General features: G+C 43.1%; 1 protein-coding gene across 6 annotated transcripts; it reads left to right on the forward strand.

Annotated features, from left to right (window-relative positions):
- The first annotated feature begins 1,500 nt into the window (after positions 1–1,500).
- On the forward strand, positions 1,501–23,493 carry TMEM237 (transmembrane protein 237). 6 transcript variants are annotated; one of them, XR_014161737.1, is made up of 14 exons: positions 1,501–1,536; positions 5,653–5,684; positions 5,920–5,930; positions 6,688–6,744; positions 9,129–9,155; positions 11,271–11,384; positions 12,732–12,825; positions 13,565–13,728; positions 16,180–16,303; positions 17,130–17,321; positions 18,294–18,367; positions 18,826–18,928; positions 20,485–20,606; positions 22,458–22,565. XR_014161737.1 is itself a non-coding variant. In XM_081882571.1 (14 exons), the coding sequence occupies exons 1-14, from the start codon at positions 1,516–1,518 to the stop codon at positions 22,523–22,525; spliced, it is 1,194 nt and encodes a 397-aa protein (XP_081738697.1). In that variant the 5' UTR covers positions 1,501–1,515; the 3' UTR covers positions 22,526–23,493. The 6 variants fall into 6 exon arrangements, 4 of the variants coding, with proteins under 4 accessions (XP_081738697.1, XP_081738698.1, XP_081738699.1 ...); XM_081882571.1 differs by having other exon boundaries at positions 18,826–18,919; positions 22,458–23,493; XM_081882574.1 differs by lacking the exon at positions 1,501–1,536 and adding an exon at positions 4,631–4,936 and having other exon boundaries at positions 18,826–18,919; positions 22,458–23,493.
- The last annotated feature ends 620 nt before the right edge of the window (positions 23,494–24,113 follow it).

The following is a 24,113-nucleotide window of genomic DNA, read 5'->3' on the forward strand; positions in this document are numbered from 1 at the left end:
CCCCACGAAGGAGGGAGCAGTGAAAGGAGCAGTGTAACGGTCAGGAGGAAGGTTACCGGCTGGGCGCGCGCGCCAAGTTCAAATGCACAGGCGCGCGGGACAGCCGGGAGCGCAGACTGGGAGCCAGGTCCTAAAGCGCGCCGGAGGCAGGGGGAAGAATCCGGGGACTCAGCGTCAGAAGAGTCCAGAAAGGGCAACACCCCAGTGGGCAGAAGGACCCAGAGGAGAAAGGAGCAAAGGAGGAGGTGGAGCAAGGCTAGGGTCTTGAACTGGTGTCTGGGGGGAGGAGATTCAGACGGAGCTTCAGCGGTCTAAGGTTGAGACGTAGAGCTGCGCGCCGCGGCTTTGGAATCGAAACTGAACCTTAATAAAGACTTTTGTATATAACAAGAACTGGCGTTGGTCCCCTGTGAGCTGGGACCTTGGGCAGCTCTGACAACCTCATTTCGTGTTTAGTACGCATGCGCAATAAGCGTTAGCAATTTCTGCCAATTCAGTTCGGATTCCCACCGCTTTGTTAAAGTTCTGACTTCTGATACATTTTGTTAGTATGCATGTTGGGAACCTGTGTTACGTGTAGCCATTTGCACCATGTATCAACTTACATTCTAGCTTTAGAGTTGTATATTTGTAATTCATATATTAGCTGTACAGTGGTACCTCAGGTTAAGTACTTAATTCGTACCGGAGGTCCGTACTTAACCTGAAACTGTTCTTAACCTGAAGCACCACTTTAGCTAATGGGGCTTCCTGCTGCCGCTGCGCTGCCGGAACATGATTTCTGTTCTCGTCCTGAAGCAAAGTTCTTAACGTGAAGCACTATTTCTGGGTTAGCGGAGTCTGTAACCTGAAGCGTATGTAAACCAAGGTACCACTGTACTTCTACCCGGGGGGGGGGGGGACTTGCAAAATCATCAGTTTCATAAAGCAACAGGTTACCATAACTTCTCTATTAGAAGCACGCTCGATTTATAGGGGTTCACATTATATAATAATACAGTGGTACCTCGGGTTACATACGCTTCAGGTTACATATGCTTCAGGTTACAGACTCTGCTACATACGCTTCAGGTTACATATGCTTCAGGTTACAGACTCTGCTAACCCAGAAATAGTGTATAAAAATTTCCCTCTGCCTGGCGAGGCAGGGAAAGGCGGGCGCTTTGGAATGGATGGGATGATGATGGAATAGGACGTCCTTCTTTTCCATGGGATAAATGTTGGAGGTTATGTATGTATATATCTGTTTCCTCTGACACGACGCCTGGAGAGGCAGGCAAAGGCGAACGCTGCTTCGGCGAGGCAAAAAAAAGCAGAGCCACATCCCCTCGGGGGGCCGTTTGGGGCCCCGGCGGGCGGAGCTCCGTCTTCCCTTCCCCTTCTCCGCCCGGAAACGGCTCCCTCCTCCTCCTCCTCCGCCATCCCGCCTCTTCCCTCGGCGCCTCCGGCCCAGCGCCTAGGCGACCGGGCGCGGCCCTCAGGGCCTGTTGCTGTGCAGACGCCGCCCGGCGCGCCATGGAGACCTCCTCCCGCCCGGTGAGGGAGACGGACGCGGCGGCGGCGCCGGGCCTGCGAAGCCCGCCCTCAGGGCCTCTCGCTGTGCCTCAGCCTTTTCGCGCTTCTAGCTTAAGCCCCGAATCTGGAGCGAAGCCCCGAATCTGGAGCGAATCTTCATCCTCTGCAGGAGGATGAAGGGCGGGGGCGGGGGGGCCGGCTCTAACTGAAGACTAGCCTTTTCCTCAGGATCTAAATCTAAATCACTTTACAATCCGAAACTGGTTCCTTGAGGACTAGTCTCTTGACAGCGCTCCGTTGTAACGGTTTTGGGATCGACCCGTTCTTATTTGTGGTGTTTTGCGTTGTTTCCCCGGGGACAGTTGCTCCGCTTGTGTCGTCCTCGCCCCGCCACCCAATGGAAGCTATTTCATGAAGAATAGTTATTTTTATTTTGGGAATGGGGAACCTGCAGGTTGAGACAGGGCTCCTGTCATCTTGCTGTGTGAACGTCTGAATGTGATATAAAGGCTCCTTGGAGGGTGTGGCTGTCGCCGCATGCGGAGATGTTAATACAATACACCCATGCGTGCAAGTCCTCATTTGATGCTGCGGTTCATAGAATTAGAATTGTAGAGTTGGAAAGGGACCTTGACGGTCATCTAGTCCAACCCCCTGAAATGCATACATGTGTGCATACAGTGATACCACTGGATATGAATGCTTCTGGTTGCACCCGCGTCAGCTGTGCTAATCTGGAAGTACAGTCATACCTCAGGATAAATACGCTTCAGGATAAGTATTTTTGGGTTGCGCTCCGCAGCGACCCGGAAGCAACAGAATGCATTACTTCCGGGTTTCGCCGCTCTCGCATGCGCAGACGGTCAAAATGATGTCACACGCATGCACGGAAGCAGCGAATTGTGCACGCACAGATGCACAGTTGCGGGTTACGCTCTACTCAGGATGCGAACAGGGCTCCAGAACGGATCCCGTTCACCTCCAGAGGTACCACTGTATACCCATGCGTGCAAGTCCTCATTTGATGCTTCGGTTCATAGAATTGTAGAGTTGGGAAGGGACCTTGACGGTCATCTAGACCAGTGTTTTTCAACCAGTGTGCCGCGAGATGTTGCCTGGTGTGCCGTGGGAAAAATTGAAAAATTCGAAAGATTTAAAAATAAAGTATTTTATAATTTTTCATATTTCCGTTTACTTCCTATTTCATAATAAAGTAATTATAAAATACTTTCTTTGTGTTTATTTGATTCCTATTCAAGAGAATTACTTTATATATAGTCAATATAGGCACAGAGTTAAATTTTTTAACATTTTCTAATGGTGGTGTGCCTCGTGATTTTTTTCATGAAACAAGTGTGCCTTTGCCCAAAAAAGGTTGAAAAACACTGATCTAGACCAACCCCCTGCAATGCATACGTGTGTGCATACAGTGATACCTCTGGATACGAACGCTTCTGGTTGCGCCTGCGACGGGTTATGAGCTGCGCTAACCTGGAAGTAGTTCCTCTTGGTTGCAAACTTTGCCCCGGGATGCGAGCGGGAATTGTGTGCCAGAGGCGCTCATGCAGCGAGAAACACGCTTTCACTAATGGCGCCTCATGTTAAGAACAGTTTCAGGATAAGAACGGACCTCTGGAACGAATTAAGTTCGTAACCAGAGGTACCACTGTATATGATATGCATGTACAGTCATACCTCGGGTTGAAGTAGCTTCGGGATAAGTATTTTTGGGTTGTGTGTTGCGGCGACCCAGAAGTAACGGAGTGCGTTACTTCCGGGTTTCGCTGCATGCACAGACTGTCAAGATGACATCATGCGCATAAGCGGCAAATCGCGACACGCACGGATGCGGGTTGCATTCGCTTCTGGATGCGAATGTGGCTCCGGAACGGATCCCGTTCGCATCCAGAGGTACCACTGTATATCGTAAGGTTACCAGATTTTTTTTCAGTGAATCCAGGGACACTTTTCAACTTCAATGGATATTGTATGGGGACTGATTTGTAAATCTGGGGACTGTCCCTGGGAAACGGGGACGTCTGGTAACCTTAGTACATCGTATCCCTAATCTGCTGTTTAAACCAGATTCTTGGAAGACTCACTCAGAGAAAACCCTGGGATAGCATGGCTCTTGACAAGTGTCTTTAATGTCAGCTTCCGGTTTTGTGGTTTTATTTTTTGAGGGACAATTCTCCCCTTCCGTTTTTCTCCCCAGCCTTCATGGTCATAAGTGGGCCAATGATGCTGCTTTAGAATGGCTTTGTTTAATTTATTCTTTTCGACACCGCTTTGGTCATTTCTGGTTGTGAAGTGGTTTATAAGTCTAATAGATAGGTTGCATATATATATCCCACTTTTTCCTCCAAAGGGGGGTTTGAGGTGGTTAGCATGTTTTATCCAGTTTTTACCCTCCAAACAACCCTGTAAAATAGGTTAGGCTGAGAGATTGTGGCTGGCCTAAGGTGACCCAGTGAACTTCACAGCTGAGTAAGTGATCTGAACTTGTGTGTCTCCACTCCGAGTCCAGATTCTTGCCACTGTCCCATACCTTTTGACCTCTTGGAAAATTAAGAGTAATGCCCGGGTGATACACACGTTTTTCCGTTTTCACAGCCACTGTACTTAAAAGCATAGTGACAGCAGAGGGAAATTTGTCCGCATTTTCAAAGCACCTTTTCTTCACCCTCATTTATCCTGCAGTTTATCTTACTACATCTTGCAGCAACCATATATTATGCCCCCCCTCCCTTTTGTCAGTTGCAGCCCAATCCTATGCATATTTACTCAGAAGAACATCGATCTATCCAAATAGGTGTACCTAATAATTGAAACCTTAATTCCCACCTCTATCTGTTAAGAGTGCTGCACACTGTTATAAATCCATTTAGTAGCCGTGCCAATAGTCTTACTGTAAGTCCCTTTAGTTCAGTTGCACTTACACTACTGGAGTAATTTGAGGATCTAGGTGCTTGTTTATAGATCTGCGCTGGTAAATTCAGTGCAGATGAGTCATGTTTTTCGGTTTTCAATACGGAAACTAAGCATGACGTTAATTCAGGTCAGAATTAAAGAGCCCTTGGAGCCCAAAAAATAAAATAAAAAATAGAGGCCTAAATCCAGTTCGGCCACTTTTACTCCTACAAATTACGCTGAGATTAGCGTTGCGGAACGTTGCTTATAGAGATGGGATCAAGTTGTTAAATTTGAAATAATAAGATGCTATTTGGCATCAGCAACAAAACAACTTTAATGAAATCGTTGTCATGCCCTCAGTCATGTGGGGCAATGGTTCACTTCCAGCTAATCCTGGATGTTGGATATTTTTAGTACAGTATTAACACAGGTCATTGTTGGTGTGGGAGATTGTTTTGTGTCAGTTGCGTGAAATCTCACTTTAAATGACATGGGGAAGAAGCAAGTGGTGAGTTTTATTTTGAGTTGTTATTCTTAGGCTATTTATTGAGATAAAGACTTTATCTGATTTTTTAAAAAAACCTTGTTTTTCCTTTGCTTCAGTTAATAAGAGATCTGATTCTTAAGCTGTGTCACTGAGATTATCATTTATACAGACTGAACTTCCGTTATAACCTGGTAAAAAATAATAATTTGTATTGTATTTCGAAACATGGTACATATTTGGATTAGATATGGCATCTTGTACAGAAAGGCAGTGAAAATTAATTTAGGGGGCTAGGTGGGGTATTCTAGTATATTGATACTTATATCCTAGACACTCTTACTTGGGGTTAAGACCCACCAGATAGATGTGTGTTGGAGTAAATCTGTTTACAGCTGTGAATTTACTGTAACTTTTGCTCCAGCTTGGAAATTGTGTCTTAACTGCTGTTTCATTTATGTATTAAGTTTTGGCTTCTTCTGTATTTTGTATTTTGTAGCGATTATTCTATAAAATGTCTTGTTGTTTCTTGTGGTAGAAAGATAAGATTGAAATTAATAAACAACAGTAGTAAACTTCTAGGCAGTGATTTTAAAAGCGATGATGTATGCTTGCATCTCAGTAAATGTGTGATGGCCTGGCTGTAGCTATCACATATTGCTTCATCGGTTACATTGTGCTGGATATGTGTGAAGAGAGCAGCTGTTTTTCATATAAATATATTTATGTTTTTATTTCAGTGTCCGCCGCGGGTTCTCCCACCAGTGCCAAGGTAAGATTAAATGATTAACTGCTGGGGAAATGGGATTGTAAAAATAAAAACTCTCAAGGAAAGCTAGAAATCCCCCTAGCCCATGAGCTTCTTGCTGTCTAAATGTTACAGCCATACCTGCTAGGTGGGAGAATTTAAACGGCTTTGGATTGCCATCTGTTCTGAAGTTAAGTTAATAGTTCTCTTTCTTTTATATTTCTTCCTAACTTCTTTGACAACTTGCTTTGCTGTGAAGTGGAAACCAAGGTGAGTTAATTTATTATTAAACAGCTAGATTATTTGCACAAAACTCTTTCTTGTGTAAATGTTCTGTGGTTATAAGTTGAATAGGTTTTGCTTAGATTTTAAAAAAACAAAAAACTATTGCCTTCTGTCATCTGGTTGGAGGGTGCAGAATTCTGTGCTGGAATAATCACAGATGGTTGCAGGTTTTTTTTTTTTTTTTAAAGAAAAGAATTACCTGGAGTAGAACATAGAAAAACGGATAGGATGTTCTAGCCCAAATGATCTTTAGGGTGGTTATAAGGTTTACAGCAGGGGCACGGGTGGTGCTGTGGATTAAACCACAGAGCCTAGGGCTTGCCGATCAGAAGGTTGGCGGTTCGAATCCATGCGACGGGGTGAGCTCCCGTTGTTCGGTCCCAGCTCCTGCCCACCTAGCAGTTTGAAAGCACACCAGTGCAAGTGGATAAATAGGCACTGCTCCAGAAGCGGCTTAGTCATGCTGGCCACATGACCCGGAAGCTGTATGCCGGCTCCCTCAGCCAATAAAGCGAGATGAGTGCCACAACCTCATAGTCGGCCACAACTGGACCTAATGGTCAGGGGTCCCTTTTTACCTTTACCTTTACCTTTAAGGTTTACAGCTAGATAATGCATCTGAACCCCTTTGAATGCCCAAAATGATGTTATACAAATGCTAGGTATAACTATTATTGTACCTTGTCTCAGATATCTAACAAATTATTTGGTTTTTTGTTTTGTTTTGTTTTGTTTACTCCAGATGAAATTCCTCTTGGTCGCCAAAAAAAGAAAAAGGCCAAGGGGAAAAGCTCACTAGGTAAGAGGCTGTTTTGATTGAGAACAGTACAGTGGATTTTAGATGAACAGCGTATAGACTACTGGCCATTGCAGCGCATACAGTTTCACAGGCAGCATAATTTATGCATGACTAGCTAGCTTGGATTATGCTAATCTGAGCTCTGCAAATTTAGTAGGAATTCCCATCTTCATGAATTACCATAGATTCCGGAGTATTAGGCGACTGGGCATATTAGACGACCCCCCAAATTGGCAACTGCAATTTGGGGATTTGATTTATAAATCCAGTTGCCTAATACGCTGGGCAGCAACAGTGGGCGGGCTCCATGCCGGGCAGCTTTCTCCCGGCGTATAAGACGACCCCCGACTTTTTAACCTCTTTTCCGGGGTTAAAAAGTCGTCTTATACGCCGGAATCTACAGTATCTACCTTGAAGAATCTACTATCTGCTACCCTGGGCTCCTTTGGGTGGAAGGGTGGAGTGTAAATACTGTAATAGCAAATAAATAAAAACAAATACAGCCAGACATCATTCAATGGATAGAAGCAGCTCCAGGTTTATTGATGCAGTTAAGCAAGTATGTGTAAAAGCAGCCGAGGGGAGTCATTCCAGAGCAAATCATGGTCTCCGAATGCAGTTACAGATTCAGGTAATGCATCAAGTCAACTCTATTTGTGCAGTTATTGAATTCTTCCTATACTCATTTGTGTGTGTGTGTGTGTGCGCTTCACAACTTATTTAGCCTTTTTGTATGCAGGAAGTGCACATGGTACTAACCGAATTATCTTTAAATTAAACCAGTTACTTCCACAGTGAAAACAAACGTGTATCTCCTCACAGACCAGGTTAATTTTACCAATTGCAACCTAGACTAGCTAAAATAATCTGTCCTGGTCCGAGAGTGTGATGCAGTCTTCAGTCTTGGTTAAACAATGGACTTTGGCTCGGTTCACAAGTAATGCTGAACCTGAACAAGCAAACATGCTGGCGCATATTTAGAAAATTGTTTGTGCTTTGCTCTTCCCATGTTCCTGCTGTGCTACCAGGATTTAAACTATGATTTGGCTTATCGTTGTACGTAAACCCAGGATTGTGGTTTGTTTTATTCTGAATCAAAACAAACCATGAGCTTTTCTATACAGTGGTACCTCGGATTACAGACGCTTCAGGTTACAGACGCTTCAGGTAATCCGCTAATCTAGAAATAGTACCTCGGGTTAAGAACTTTGCTTCAGGATGAGAACAGAAATCGTGCTCTGGCAGTGCAGCAGCAGCAGGAGGCCCCGTTAGTGGTGCTTCGGGTTAAGAACTGTTTCAGGTTAAGAACGGACCTCCAGAACAAATTAAGTTCTTAACCCAAGGTACCACTGTATATGCATCAGCACACTTGCATGTTCATGCTAAGGCATAGTTTGGCTTGGTGTTAAGTGCAAACCAGGCCTTGGTGTTCTTGACAGAAAATTCCAGCATCATGTAACCTGCTGAGCAAGCTAGAATCGCCCAGCTGGAAGCAGTCAGGTCTTGGGGACTTACAAGCATTTTATACCAAGGATAATATGAATATAGGGTAAAGAGTGCTATATCCAGATCTGTTCTCCTAGATCTCACCAGTTCTGGCTGTTACATTTCCAGCTGAGGGCTTGTGAGGTACAGTACCTTTTGTGTGACTGTGTACTACAGTGGTAAAGGTAAAGGACCCCTGACCATTAGGTCCAGTCGTGGCTGACTCTGGGGTTGCGACGCTCATCTCGCTTTATTGGCCGAGGGAGCCGGCGTACAGCTTCCAGGTCATGTGGCCAGCATGACTAAGCCACTTCTGGCGAACCAGAGCAGCGCACGGAAACAGCTTTTACCTTCCCACCGGAATGGTACCTATTTATCTACTTGCACTTTGACGTGCTTTCAAACTGCTAGGTTGGCAGGAGCTGGGACCGAGCAACGGGAGCTCACCCTGTTGTGGGGATTCGAACTGCCGACCTTCTGATCTGCAAGTCCTAGGCTCTGTGGTTTAACGCACAGCGCCACCCACGTCCACTACAGTGGTACCTCGGGTTAAGTACTTAATTTGTTCCGGAGGTCTGTTCTTAAGCTGAAACTGTTCTTAACCTGAAGCACCACTTTAGCTAATGGGGCCTCTCGCTGCCGCCGTGCCGCCGGAGCACGATATCTGTTCTCATCCTGAAGCAAAGTTCTTAACCTGAGGTACTATTTCTGGGTTAGCAGAGTCTGTAACCTGAAGCATATGTAACCTGAGGTACCACTTGGAATCTGCCTAATATCTACTGACCTAGATTACCTGTAATCTTCTAATTTTTGTGTAGAACAGTATATCCTGGCAGAGTCGTGAAATAACTGGGTTCTCCCCCCCCCGCCCCCACTTTCTCTTATTTTTGTCCTTTCAGAGCACCTCGGTCACTTGGAACTAGACAGTGAGTCATACTGCGTCTACTTTTGAGTCTTTTTTTCCTCACTCATTGTTCATACGTTGAACAATAAGACTAATCCTTTTAAAAATATGCCTTTTTAATTGCCTTATTGTGCTGGTTTTGTAATTCATTATAGAAACTAATCTAGTGTAGTGTGGCCGAAGAGCAAAAGTTAGCTGTCTTTGTGATATGTGTTCATAAGCACTGTTAAACTCTTCTGAGTAGAAATACATAGAGCTGGACAATAATTTGTCAGATTATATGGAGCGTTACGGGACGTGGGTGGCGCTGTGGGTAAAAGCCTCAGCGCCTAGGGCTTGCCGATCGAAAGGTCGGCGGTTCGAATCCCCGCGGCGGGGTGCGCTCCCGTTGCTCGGTCCCAGCGCCTGCCAACCTAGCAGTTCGAAAGCACCTCCAAGTGCAAGTAGATAAATAGGGACCGCTTACTGGCGGGAAGGTAAACGGCGTTTCCGTGTGCTGCGCTGGCTCGCCAGATGCAGCTTTGTCACGCTGGCCACGTGACCCGGAAGTGTCTGCCTCTTAAGTGAGATGGGCGCACAACCCTAGAGTCTGTCAAGACTGGCCCGTACGGGCAGGGGTACCTTTACCTTTTTTATGGAGCGTTACAATATTCCAAACATACAAATTACTTTACTCGGACCAGAGCTAAATGCTGATTTTAAATTTATTCACATTATTATTATTATTATTATTATTATTATTATTATTAATTAAATTTGTATACCATCCTTCAGCTAAAGATCCCAGGGCGGTTCACAACAGAAAAATATAAAATGAGAATGCACATTACGTTTGTAAAATAACCTCTTCAGAGTGGCTTCGTGGACTTTCCATCAAACTTGCTTCCGATTGGCTTCATTTTTAAATTGGTACATAATTATTTTCCCTCTCAAGAATATAATCAAACATTACGCTGCAAATGGTTGGCAGGGAAAAAGCTATGCTCTTTCCTTCTTCCCCCACCCTGTGCTGCAATGTATCCTCTCCAAAGGGCACTTTTGCAATGGAGAAAGATCCATTGGGCTGTTACAGGTAGCTGCACTGCAGTATAGAGTTATGCCCCCCTTGGTTTGGGGTGAAAATCTCGCCTGTGAAAACTATTTTCCTCTGCCAGTCTCACAAATCTCATCCTGCCTATTGTTAGGATTTCAACTCAGGCAACTCTAGAAGGAGCCACACACCACAGTTGCAATGCACCCTTTTACTTCCTTAAACCCATTCACAAGACATCAATTTCTTCAGTCAACCCTTACAAGCTCTAATGCAGGGTTTCCCAAACGTGGGTCTCCAGCTGTTTTGGGACTACAACTCCCACCATCCCTAGCTAGCAGGACCAGTGGTCAGTGATGATGGGAACTGTTGAAGTTTGTGGGTCATAAATCCTTTGACCCACCGAGTCTGCTGCAACGGCCCTGCAATAAATTTGATTTCTTGCTACTCTGACAAACTCCAGTGGCACCCATCCTTCCACTTGCACGCTGCCACTCTTCTCAGTTGCCGGATAATAGCAGAGTTCACGCGCAGCGTAAAATGGCTTGTCTGTGTCGACGTGGTGTCCTCAATAACTCAGCTCGACACCAGTGCTTCTATTCTAACACTCTTTATTTAGAATCATAGCAAACAGAAAAGAAAAACCTACAGAATCTAGCTGCATGCTTGCAGCTTTCTGTCTCTAACAAAAACGAAACTACCTTGCTCACATTCTCAGAGAGAATGCTCTCCAGAGAGAGCTCAGCCCCCGCAGAGCACAGATCAATGGAAAATGCCTGGGTCGCGTGGGCAATGCACCCAGTATATCAGAACGCTTCTGGAGTGCTAACTCTTGACTGACCAGAACCATACCAGGAACTGTAGTCCAAAAATGGCTGGAGACCCAAGTTTGGGAAACCCTGATCTAATGTGTAAGCCTAAGAAAATATTATGGACATATTTAAGTCCGCATTCACCTGTTAAAAACCCAGTCAAGTGGTAAGTGTTCCCATGAACTGTTTAGATAATTATGCAATAGGTAGAAGATAAATGCTTACAGTCAATACAAGAAGATCAAGGAAGTGTTGAAGGTGTTGATTGACATCACTGTTTGATCCTGCTTTTTAGATGGTGTTGTTCAAGAAGCTGTCCGCCCGCCATCTGAAGGCAGTGAGCCCCTGACATCTGAAGCCCAGGATGTACCACCTCAGAGGAAACGGAAGAAAAAGAAGGTGCCTACAGGTATGCAGAGAACTGCCATCTCCTTAAGATTTCTGTAGTAGTGTAAAATGTCCTTGATGCGTATGATTTCTTTTTTAAAAAAGATGCTAATAGAACTGAAAAAGACAGAAGGAGAGAATGGCAGGTGGCGGAGGGGAACCGGCAGAGAATATAAGTTCTGTGGCTGGTCATAGAAAATCCCAAGTTGAAATCCCAACTCAGCCATTATGCTTGCTTGGATGGCTTTGAGCATTTTTCAGTCTTGGGGCTGTGGAGATTATTGGCAAAACCAATTTGGTGTTTCGCAACTTTCCGACTAGTTGCAGGACCTTAGCAAGACTTAGCGGAGTACACGCAGAATCCACAGAAGCAATTGGCGACTTGGCTGCAGACAGAATAGACGAAGCAGGAACCAGGAACTTGTAGTTAGGTGTTTATTATATACAGTGGACTATTTACAGGAACAAAACACGGATCTTATGCTAGCTCTCTGTGACATGACTCACAACTCCTACACTGACACAGAACTCTGAACTCACGAACTCCAAACTCTGAACTAACACATTCCAGTTAGTAGACCATTAATTATCGCTCCTTTGAGTGAGCTTGACCAATCAGGGAGCGGTCTCCATGTCTCTTGTTATCACCAGGCAGACTTACGCCTTCAGATTGCCTTCTGGCGGTCTGCCAAACCTTAATTGACTCTGTGTGAGTAGCTGCGTGTACAAGTTTCCCAACAGAGATGCTCAAATGCAGCTCTGAGTTCCTTGGAGGAAGAGTCGGGTACATCTGATGGGAGGGCATTCCACAGGGCGGGTGCCACTACTGAGAAGGCCCTCTGCCTGGTTCCCTGTAACCTCGCTTCTTGCAGAGAGGGAACCGCCAGAAGGCCCTTGGAGCTGGACCTCAGTGTCCGGGCTGAACGATGGGGGTGGAGACACTTCTTCAGGTATACTGGGAGTGCCTATTGCGCTCTTGACTCTGGTAACACAAAATGGTACTAAAGTGGGAATCTTATCATGAAGCACACATCAAGTAAATATGATTTTATTTTAGCATTGGATTATAAATTGTTTTTACAGTATTTGTATCTAGAGAGAGAATGTGATGTAGTGATTAGTGTGTTAGATGTGGACCGGGAAGACCCAGCCATGAAAATCTCTCTCAGCCTAAGCTTTCTTACAAGGTTATTGTGAGAAGGAAATGGGGGCAGATGAGAACAGTGTACATTACATTGAGCTCTTTGGAGTAAAGGAAGCAGATAATCAAATTTTGATGTTTTAAATACTCTTGTCTTGCCCTTCTCTGGACATCAAGTTATGGCGGCCTGCAATACAGATTGTGGTGTTTTTTGTTTTAAATCTTCAGAATCCGAGACATCTTTCATGGAACAGAACGGAAATGGCGTGGACCCTCCACCGGCTGAGGAAACAGTGACTCGTAAACAACGGAAAAGAGTAAAGTGAGAGCTTCCAGTCTGACTTACTTTCTACCCCTCCGCTGCTGAACAACCTCTTTAGACTATGGCCTAGCAAAACATAAAACAGGTCATGCAATTGCAAGGAACTGACTAAGCTGAGAATTAGATAGCCCTTCGCCATCAACTGATAATGGCACAAATAACCCAGAACAAGTCTTACCTGTAGAGAAAAATGGACAAGCTGAAATAAGGAAAGTTGGTATTTTCTGTGTGCTAACGTAGCAGATCACCACTACACTCGGGTGTTATTGGGTTTGTTCTTGTTTTATTATGTATTTTGTATATTGTGCCCTGAGAGACCTGTGGGTATAGGGCAGTGTAAAAATTTAACAAATGTTGATGATGATGATACGCTGGACACCAAAAGCTTCCGATCAGAGATATCAAAGGGCCAATGCTTCAGACCAGATGCTAGCCCTGATGCTGATCACGTCACTTCAAATACTATTATAGTTGCTTATTAAATTTCTGCCCCATACTTCCTCCCAGCGGGGCCCAGGTGGCACCACTAACAGGGCCATGCAGATCATAGATCCCATGATGGTTGATAATAATATCAATAAGCATGTGGTGTTGATGTGACTTTGCAGGGCAATCCTGTACATACCCCATTGAATTCAATACGGCTTACTCCCGGATAAATGAGTTTAGGATTGCTGCCATAGTCACTAGCCTAAAAGGAGAATGGTCATATTTTTCTTTCTCTTCTTTTTAATTATAGGAAAACTCGACCAGCAGAAAGTGCCAATGAATTGGGTGTGGAGGAAGAAGATATAATTGAAGATGAGCAAGTAAAAAGCTCAGAGCAGCATCCTGTTTTTTCTGTGTTTTCTGTTCCAGTTGGTGTTAGCCAGCCTATTAGCAAGGTGTTCGTTGAAAAAAATCGTAAGTCTTACGCAGTTTTTTTAATTACTTTTTTAAATTTAATTTTACTTTTTTTTTACATTAAAACATTTTTATTTACTTTTGTTTTTTATATCTTACTGTAATGAAAAAAACTAATAAAAATCTTAATACAAAAAAAGTAAGTCTTAGTATTTCAATAACACACAGTTGTTTTTAAATCAGAGGCTACGCTTTCTAATGCATGCTTTTTGCTGAAGATAGGATATTTTGTGTTATGCTCATTTGATCTTGCAACCTGGCAGAAGCAGTGGCTTCAGCAGCTTCCAACTATATTTTTATGATGAATTTTAGATCATTTTCATTGCAGGAGAGATCACACTCTTAGGCCGTGTTTGGGTGATTAAATCTTGGCTTAATAAGCAGAGATATTAACAAGAATTTTGGCAGAGCAAGCAAACCAACCAGGAAATCTTCCATTAGCTATAGGACACCGCGGTTAAATATTTTGCGAAAGGATATCCATCTGAAGTTGGCTTAACGTCCTGGCGTGTTCTTGGTTCCGACAAAATGGGAAACTATGGCCGATGGTAAATTCCCTGGTTTGTTCCTCACATGAAGGGAGGAGAGAAGGGGTAATGTGTGTGCCCAAAAAGCTGGATCAAATCTTGGCTTATTAAGCTGAAATGTGATCATCTGAATGTGGCTTTCAGTTAAGCGGGGCAGTACTTCAGGAGCAAGCAGCTCAGTCTGGTTCCCCTCAAGCTCTTTGCAAAAAGCGAAAATAAACGAGTGAGGCTCAATAATCCCAAGCAGGGTGCTGGGTTCACATACCCTTCCTCCTCCTGCACAGCTGGAAGGAGGAGAGCTGCCACAATTCCTTTCCATTTCCACAATTCTTGGCTTAACCAAGGATCCTGGTTAAAGCAAACTCTGGCTAGTTTAATAAAACAGCTTTGTAATCTATGATACGAACTTGGCTTGTTTCGAACTTGAGTAGAGTTTGTTTGTAAAATTTGAATAACCCATGGCTACTCAAGCAATTTAATTAGATTACTGTAAGCAGGTCGACGCGGGTGGCGCTGTGATCTAAATCACAGAGCCTAGGGCTTGCCGATCAGAAGGTCAGTGGTTCGAATCCCCGTGACGGGGTGAGCTCCCGTTGCTCGGTCCCTGCTCCTGCCAACCTAGCAGTTTGAAAGCACGTCAAAGTGCAAGTAGATAAATAGGCACCGCTCCAGCGGGAAGGTAAACAGTGTTTCCTTGCACTGTTCTGGTTCACCAGAAGCGGCTTAGTCATGCTGGCCGCATGATCCGGAAAAACTGTCTGCGGACAAACGTCAGCTCTCTCGGCCAGTAAAGCAAGATGAGTGCCGCAAACCCCAGAGTCGTTCACAACTGGACTTAACTGTCAGGCGTCCTTTAGGTAAAGGTAAAGGGACCCCTGACCATTAGGTCCAGTCATGACCGACTCTGGGGTTGCGGCGCTCATCTCGCTTTATTGGCCGAGGGAGCCGGCGTACAGCTTCCGGGTCATGTGGCCAGCATGACTAAGCCACTTTTGGCAAACCAGAGCAGCACACAGAAACGCCGTTTACCTTCCCGCCGGAGCGGTACCAATTTATCTACTTGCACTTTGAGGTGCTTTTCAACTGCTAGGTTGGCAGGAGCAGGGACCGAGCAATGGGAGCTCACCCCGTCGCGGGGATTCAAACCGCCGACCTTCTGATCGGCAAGTCCTAGGCTCTGTGGTTTAACCCACAGCGTCATCCGCGTCCACCTTTACCTTTTTAAGCAGGTCGAATCCAGTCTTCGATCCAGAAGAGGAGATGAGAGTTTGTTTTCACCATTTTTCCTCCTATGCACCTTGAAAATATACTCCAGAATGTTCTGGGTCCCTTCAGCACAATGTAAGAAGTGGCATGGATTGCTGCACGAGGAACATGCAAGAATGGCTTTCCCTCCTCTTTCCATTAGCAGGGATCTCCACTAGATCAAAGACTGTTCTGCAAATAACAGATAATCCCTGCCTTTCTTGGAACAAAACCATTGGCTACAACCCAGCAGAAATGAAAGACTGACGGGCAAACCCTTTTTACTTGGTTATTGTTGATGGGGAAAAACGGGAATACAGTGGTACCTCGGGTTAAGAACTTAATTCGTTCTGGAGGTCCATTCTTAACCTGAAACTGTTCTTAACCTGAGGTACCACTTTAGCTATTGGGGCTTCCCGCTGCTGCCATACCGCCAGAGCTGTAAACAAAACAAAACATAAAAGGTTTAAAAAGCCTTTCAGTGCCACCCTGTGTGTGTTTAGTTAGTGCAATGGATTTACATTCAAGTGAGTGAGTATAGTAAGGAAAGAAGTAAAGGCTGTTCCAGTACAGGGTCTCGTTCCAAAAAACACGGCAGCACTACTGTGAATTGGTGAAAAAATGTAGCACTAGCAGTGATTACCTTTACAATTACTTAAACTTCACTTTCTCTCCAAAGGGCGTTTCCAGGCAGCTGACCGCAAAGATTTAATTAAAACCACTGAAAACTTTGATGTATTCATGGAGATGAAGGCTTCTTGGACAACTAAGGATGTGGCACTCTCCGTCCATCGTGGTTTTAGGTATGAGATTTGTCTCACTTGGCTGTCGTTTAAAGTATGGCAACCTAAAAGCAACACGACAGGCTGATAATTTGATTACAACACTTGATATAGCTACTAAATTGTATCTTCATTCAGAGTCAAGTGGCATACAATATATACAAGGTAACACCAACTAATGTGACTTCAAAGAATTTCCCAAAGTAGGGGATTTTTTCAATGGTGTATCAGAGAATGATTCAAGCTTGAGGCAACATGAGTGCTAAGTATACAAACAGCGAAACAGAGATGGATATTCTGCACAGTGGGTCCAGCTATACACAACAGTTCGTTTGTACACTTCATGTGAATTCCTTCAGTGAACTGTAGGAGCATTAAGCAGTATTGGTCTCTACTAATAAATTATTCCTTACCATTCCAACTAGACCAATTGTCACACGTGATGATGATTAACTACAAACTTTTATTTTGGGTTGTTGCTATAAAAATATATTAAGAAACTTAAAACTTAGGAGCAAAAGCTGGGTTTTTTGTGGTTTGACTGCATTGTTAAACCAAGTTGAGAAAAGATGCATACTTTAGAAAGTAATAAAAGGCAATTTTCCCCTTTTCAAACCTGTTAGACCCTAACTGTTAGACCCCAGCTTTTGCTCCTAAGTTTTAAGTTTCTTAATATATTTTTATAGCAACAACCCAAAATAAAAGTTTGTAGTTAATCATCATCACGTGTGACAATTGGTCTAGTTGGAATGGTAAGGAATAATTTATTAGTAGAGACCAATACTGCTTAATACTTGGTATTTGTGTGGGCTTAAACTTTTATTTTATTGTGCTTTCATTCATCTAGGGTGATTGGACTATTTACTCACGGCTTCCTTGCTGGCTATGCTGTCTGGAACATCATAGTGATTTATGTTCTGGCAGGAAACCAGCTGTCGACTGTCTCCAACTTGCTGCAGCAATACAAGACGTTGGCTTATCCCGCTCAGTGTCTCCTTTACCTTCTGCTTACAATTAGCACGGTTTCGGCTTTTGACAGGTACAATTTACATGCATTTTTCTACCTTTGCGGCAATTCTTGTCCACCATCACCTTTAGCTGGTGGCCTGGCTGTGCCCCTGTCTGGACAGTGATAGCCTAACTTCTGGCTAGAGTGTGCCTATGCACTGATGAAGTAATTTTTGCTCTATAGGACGCACCTGACCATATGACGCACCTTGTTTTAGAGGGGGAGAACAAGAAAAAAAATTCTCCCCCTCTCTGCTCAGCGTCCCTTCAGCAAAATGGCAGGAGAAACAGAGCCCCTTCCATTTCTCCTCCCGCTTGGCTGAAGGGGCGCTGAACAGCTCTCCCTCTGTGCTGAAGCCAGGAGAGTCTTGTTCTCCCGGCTTCAGCAAAAGGAACCCGAAGCCTCCGGCTATCCCTGAAGCCTTCGGAGCGCAGCGCGAGTTCCCGCTTCGCTCTGAAGGCTTCGGGTTCCTTTTGCTGAAGCCGGGAGAGCAAGACTCTCCTGGCTTCAGCAAAAGGTACCTGAAGCATCCGGAGCACAGCGGGAACTCGCGCTGCGCTCCGAAGGCTTCAGGCAGCCTTCCCTGAAGCCTGGAGAGTGAGAGGGATCGGTGCGCACCGACCCCTCTCGCTCTCCAGGCTTCAACGAAAGCAACGCGAAGCCTCCGGAGCATGGAGGGAGCGCTCCCTCGGCTTCGCGTTGCTTTCGCTGAAGCCAAGTAGCTTGCATTCGCTCCATAGGACGCACACACATTTCCCCTTAATTTTTGGAGGGGAAAAAGTCCGTCCTATAGAGCGAAAAATATGGTATGCCACTTCTTAACTGGAACAACAGTCCCTAAGATTGGGACCTAATGGTGCAACCCTGTTCCTTTTAAATCAATGGAGTTTTGTCTTTGACTTCCTTGGGGACTGGATTGCTGCGTATCAGAGTAAAATACACGGCATTGATTTGCTTGATGTCACGTTGTGCTAGTTTTAAACAAAACCATTTCATATCCAGGATTGACTTGGCTAAAACATCAGTAGCTGTTCGAGGATTCCTTACCTTGGACCCAGCAGCAATTGCCTCTTTCAGTAAGTAAGACGTCACCGTTTGCCTTGCAAAACTACTAGTGGTATGTGTCTTTGTTACAACATCATTACTGCCTTTAAGCAGGATCTCCTTCATGTCCTTTGTTTTGAAATATTTGAGTAGATTTCCATAGAAAAGTGAGATATATGAGAGAGAGAAATACTGTTGTGTTTTCTATAAAAGTCAGTAAATTAGGGTGGTGAATTGCTCTTGAAACAATCCATTTCCTTGATCTGAATGCACTGTGTGTGTGTGTGTGTGTGTGTGTGTGTGTGTGTGTGTGTGTCCATGTGTCCGTCCTTGGTGGGTGGATAGCAGACAGGAAATATGGCTGGTTTTTGTGATGCTGAAGAGGGAGACCTACATAATAAATGCAGGACTTTGAAGACAGTGGTGAATTTCACAATAATATGGCTTTGAAAAAACAGCAAGTGTTACTCATTTCATTCATTTTTCTCAGTGTACTTTGCTGCTCTCATCTTGTCTCTGAGCCAGCAAATGACGAGTGACAGAATTCACCTGTACACACCACCTTCGGAGAATGGGAGCCTCTGGTAGGAATTGTGGGTTTTTTTCTTCTAAAAGATCAACTACTTTGACTTTTGCATCGAGCAGCACAAAAATCTTCATAATGTGGCGTGTGATATAATATGCAATCAGTTGATTTGCTCTGCTGGTTATTTTACTAGGAAATGAAGGTGTTAGACAATGCATTGCTGCACCAAAAGTTGTGAATCTGGTAGTTAATTGTTGAATCCCCCCATAATGTTGCTTCCGTGACTCTGTTTGCTCATTTATTGAAACACATGAAAGCTTCATAGTTTGTATAGCGTGAAGGGTTTGTGCAGATGTCAATCCTCTAGATTTATAAAAAATATTATTGTGTAAGATGCCAGCGGTTTACACCTGTCGAAACCCAAATTATGGTTAATAATCAGGTGATAGATAAGCTTGTGATAATATAATTCTAAATTGGAACCAGTTTAAATCTCTGTCCAAAACCAGGACAAAAGTTGATGCAGCAGCTGTATTCCAGGTTGTAGCAAGGGGTCAGTGAGTAGATCTTGCAACCCTCTTCTAGATTGCCAGAAACGTGACTATTAACAAGGACTTTTAGTACAGTATTAACGCCAACATGGTGGTCAGTGTTTCCCCATAGTAAATGTTTCCTAATTAATTTTGGCCGGTGAACCATGGTGGCCTAGAGATGGATTGCCGAAGTACTAGAAGACTCTGTTCTTATAAAGCCATCAGCAAGGCAGACTAGACATGATAGAATTGGTTCCATATGTAATACAGTAAGCCCGCAACTTACGTAGGGGGTAACATTTAGGATTCAGTGGTGGGTAGGATTGCTAAAGTCATTTTCCCCAGGACCCTGCCCCCCCCTTGTCGCACACGTAAAGCTGAATGTGCACAAGTTTTTATGTTGTGAATTGTCCTGTGATCTTCAGACAAACGGCAGTACACACATTTAATCAAATTGTGTTGGAAGCCACCCAGAGTGGCTGGGGCAACCCAGCCCGATGGGTGGGGGTAATAATAATAATAATAATAATAATAATAATAATAATAAATTCACATAAGTTTTGAGCTTACTGTAGGAGAAAGTGGGAGGCGGGATCCCATTTTAGCAGTCAAATGTGGTTGAGGAATGCAGAGCCCTTCTGTTACCCACAGCTTCCATTTGCAAACTTCTCTTGCTGAGCACTCCTCAGCTGAGCTTCAGGATACTGGAAGTGATGTCAGTGGATAAAAAGGCTTGGGGAAAGGGGCTGCAAGGAGAAATGTAGTGGGCACAGGGAATCCCCTTTTCCGGTCGCCATTGTACCCCCTCACCCTCCTTTCTCTGTTCATGGAACTGCTGCCTTCATGTCTAATTTGTCTCTGAGCAACACCTATTTTGTAGCATTTAACACTTCACCTAATTTATATCGTACCTGTCACTCGATAGGTAAGTAGGTGCTTAAAGGTAGAATGCAAACCAATTTGATTTCTATAGATTTATAACTCACCTTTTTGCTCAAAGGGCATTTCCACATTACATTTAAGCAAGCAGAACCGATGCTGTCAAATGTAGTTTCGCCATAAGTACTTGTCTCTCCCCCCGCTCCCCCAGGACCTCGGGTGCAGAGGAACAAATTCTTCAGCCCTGGATTGTGGTGAATCTTGTGATAGCTCTTCTCGTTGGGATCTCCTGGCTCTTCTTATCCTACCGGCCCCAGTTAGATCACAGTGAAGGTAAAAGACAGGGATGCTCCATTGCGATTCATAAACTGTGCAAAATCTCCACCGTAGATTTCTTCTTGGGCAAATTGCCCTTTCTTTCCCAGACCTGTTTAAGATCCAGGGAAATTTAAGATCCAGGGTAGTACTGGAAATTTCCCATACCTGTTTAAGATCCAGGGTAGTACTGTAGACTGCAAGCTCCAAGGAAAGGAACAACTGCCATTTGGAGGTAGCCAAACGCAGGGAAAATGGAAAGATTATTGTGATGGTTTGGGGGAAAGAAGAGAGAGCAGGGTGGTTGGAAAAGAAACAGCTGGAACGTTGTACAGTACCACATTGAGAGTACCATATTAGGTCAGGAGTTCTGATCTTGACCTCCCTGCAGGCCACTTCAATTGAGGTATTGGTCAGTTACTTTACATCAGGTGGCAACTTCATTCCCCCCCCCCCCACAAATTTTTATTAGTTTTCCACAAATTTTTAAACACACAAACAAACAAACAAACATAAATCCTAGCCTTATTAAAACTAATCTTATTAACACTGTTAAGCGACTTCCTCGTATCCCCTTGGTTGAATTTCAGTGTATATCTTTTTAACGGTTTTCCAAAACCTATATTCTCATACAATTAACTTAGTCACTTAGCATCTTTCTTTCTTTCCCAATCTAAATTTCAACATATTAATTTATCATGTTACATATTTAAATCCTAAGCCTATCTGGTATTTGCAAGCTTTTCCAATTAATTTAACTTAACATATTTAACTAAATAATCTTTAAATTTCGTCCATTCTTCCTGGTAATCCTCCTCCTTCTGCTCACGGACTCTTCCAGTCAGGTTGGCTAGCTCCGAAAAGTCCATCATCTTCATCTGCCAATCTTCCACTGTTGGTATTTCTTGTGTTTTCCAATTCTTAGCTAATAAAATTTGAGCAGCAGTTGTGGCATACAAAAATAATTTGACATCTTTCTTGGGCAATTCTAAACCTGTTATTCCAAGAAGAAAGGCCTCTGGTTTCTTAATAAATGTATATTTCAACATTTTTTCCAATTCATTATAAATCTTCTCCCAGAAGTCTTTCACCTCGGGGCAGGTCCACCACATATGATAGAAGGTACCTTCTTTTTCTTTCCATTTCCAACATAGATTATCACAGGTATGATAAATCTTTGCTAATTTAACGGGTCAGATACCACCTATACATCACTTTCATTATGTTTTCCTTTAACATTGTACATGCGGTGAATTTAACCCCTTTCTTGCACAATCTTTCCCAATCCTCAAACATTATGCTGTGTCCTACATCTCTTGCCCAATCTATCATCACTGATTTAACTTGTTCGTCCTTTGTATGCCACTCCAACAATAAATTATACCTTTTAAACAGATTTTTAACTTTAGAATCCAGCTTCAAAAGACAGCATGGATTGGTGCTGACAGCAATCCCCACTTTATCCATTTGCAAGCACCGCTTGGATTCAAATCTGTTTGCAGGTGGTTTGAATCCAAACCATGCCTACAAATGGGCAACTTCAAAAGGGGTTGCTGTTGTTGCCGATCATCTGATCGCTGTTGTGAGCCCTCATGCCAGTGATCAATCAGAAGCATACTTTAAGCTCCTGTTTATTACGTTGCACCTGTTTATTTACCTGCCCCATACCTGATGTCACGGTGTGGGGTGGGTCAGTCTGGTTTGGGGTAAAAATCACAATGACCTTTGCTGGCCCAGGTTAGGCCTGTAGGCTAGAGATTTGGAGCAAATACTAAGATACGTAAGGGGCATTCAGAGTTTGATGCTGACGAAAATTGTATGTTTTCAACTGTATTTTAATGTTCCCTACTGTTTTGTCTTTTCTTGCAGAACTGATGTTTAATGCTGAAGTAGAAGAATATCCCCCACCAGATAAAGACGCCAAAGTGTCTTCATAGCACAGAGACCCTCTTCAAATACAATTGTTATGATGGCTTAGTATTATCTATTTGTATTTCTGTTTAATACTTTTTATATTTAAAATGTATTTTTGCATTGTATAGGGTTGTGGGGGTTTTGCATACCTTATAATTATGTTTATTTTTAAATGTCAATAGTTTTTTAAATGGTAGGAAAGTGTCAAAGTCTCCTTTATTCTTAGGAATATTCTAAAATTACTCTCTAAATATCTAGTTTTGCTAATGCAAGGAGACACATGGAACAGGAAACTTAAAAGAATAAGAGAACATTCTTTGTAGCACATTTCTTCCCTTTTAATTTTGGTAGCCATATTTTCACAGAATTGAGAGCACATTGACATACAAAATATTACAACAGTTTTAGTGCCAATTTGTCTTTAAAGAATTAAATCAGGAATTAAAATGCATATTTAAATCATTAGTTTGAGCAGCATAAATAACTCATTGAAAAGTTTGCAAAATGTCTTTACAAATTTGTGCTGCTCCATAGTCACAGCTGCTGGCACCCATAAACCATGTTTGTATTGTACTGCTTAATTTATAAATGTAGCTGAACAAGTATATAAATTTGTCTACCAGCTCTTACTGAGTTATTATTGCATTACTAGGAAGTAATTATAGATTTCAGAAGTTCATTGTTTCATATCATGACCAATTCCAGTTAAATGTGTACTCCCAATTTAATGTGTTGGGTAGGGTTGGTTCCCTTATGATATAATGTACTTACACAAATGTTTCATACAACTGAAGAACTAATAACTTGTATTTCAAATGTAGTTGGAAGTATAAGCAGAAATAGAGACTCTGCCAATTCTTAAGCCTCCCTCATGATGTCACTGATTTTGAAACTCCAAATTGGTTTTTAAAATAAGTGTTCTCTAAGTCTACCTCTTGTACAACATTGTAAAATTTAAACATTTGTGCAAATAAAAAATCAGGTCTTTTAATTAATGTGCCTCATATTTGGAAGAATATAGTTGAGATTTGTTTAGGTTTTAGTCAGTATTTTCATTATAAAGATATAATGGAACCCCCCCTAGAGAAATGACACCAGCTCCCTTGTTTTCTTTCTGTCAACAGGCGATATCTTCTTATTCCAACAGACTTTTGGCAACTGATTGCTTTTAATGAAAGTGCCCAACTGTTTTTCTAGTAATCTGTGTTTTTAATATTTTATTTAAATGTACATGGGTGTACACACACACACACACACACACACACACACACACACTTTTAATTCCATTAATGTTGTTGTTTTTTAATGCTTGCCCCCCTCCCATGTTTTTAGTTATTCCTGTTTTATTTATGTGGGAGGGGGTTTATTAATTTGTGTTTTATTATGTATTTTGTGTTCTCATTTTGCATTTTTACATCGTGAACTGCCCTACGATCTTCAGATGAAGGGTGGTATACAAACTTAAGAAACAATCATAATCATAATTTGCAAGCTGCCATGAGTTTCTGTCTAGGAAAAAGGCAAGGTATAAACAAACAAGATAGATAGTTGAAATGCTATTGTTTGTTTATTATCGAGTCCCCATCTGGGGAAATGGCAAGGTACAGATAA

The sequence above is a fragment of the Podarcis melisellensis genome, assembly GCF_964234715.1.
Source record: "Podarcis melisellensis genome assembly, chromosome: 1".
NCBI classification, from domain to species: Eukaryota; Metazoa; Chordata; class Lepidosauria; order Squamata; family Lacertidae; genus Podarcis; species Podarcis melisellensis.

Bases quoted from the DNA above. Each gene is read 5' to 3' on its own strand.
- TMEM237 (XM_081882571.1), top strand. From the start codon at position 1,516: ATGGAGACCTCCTCCCGCCCG. The intron at 9,156-11,270 runs GTGAGTCATACT...CCTGCTTTTTAG, and splicing joins CGGTCACTTGGAACTAGACA to ATGGTGTTGTTCAAGAAGCT. The intron at 11,385-12,731 runs GTATGCAGAGAA...TTAAATCTTCAG, and splicing joins GAAAAAGAAGGTGCCTACAG to AATCCGAGACATCTTTCATG.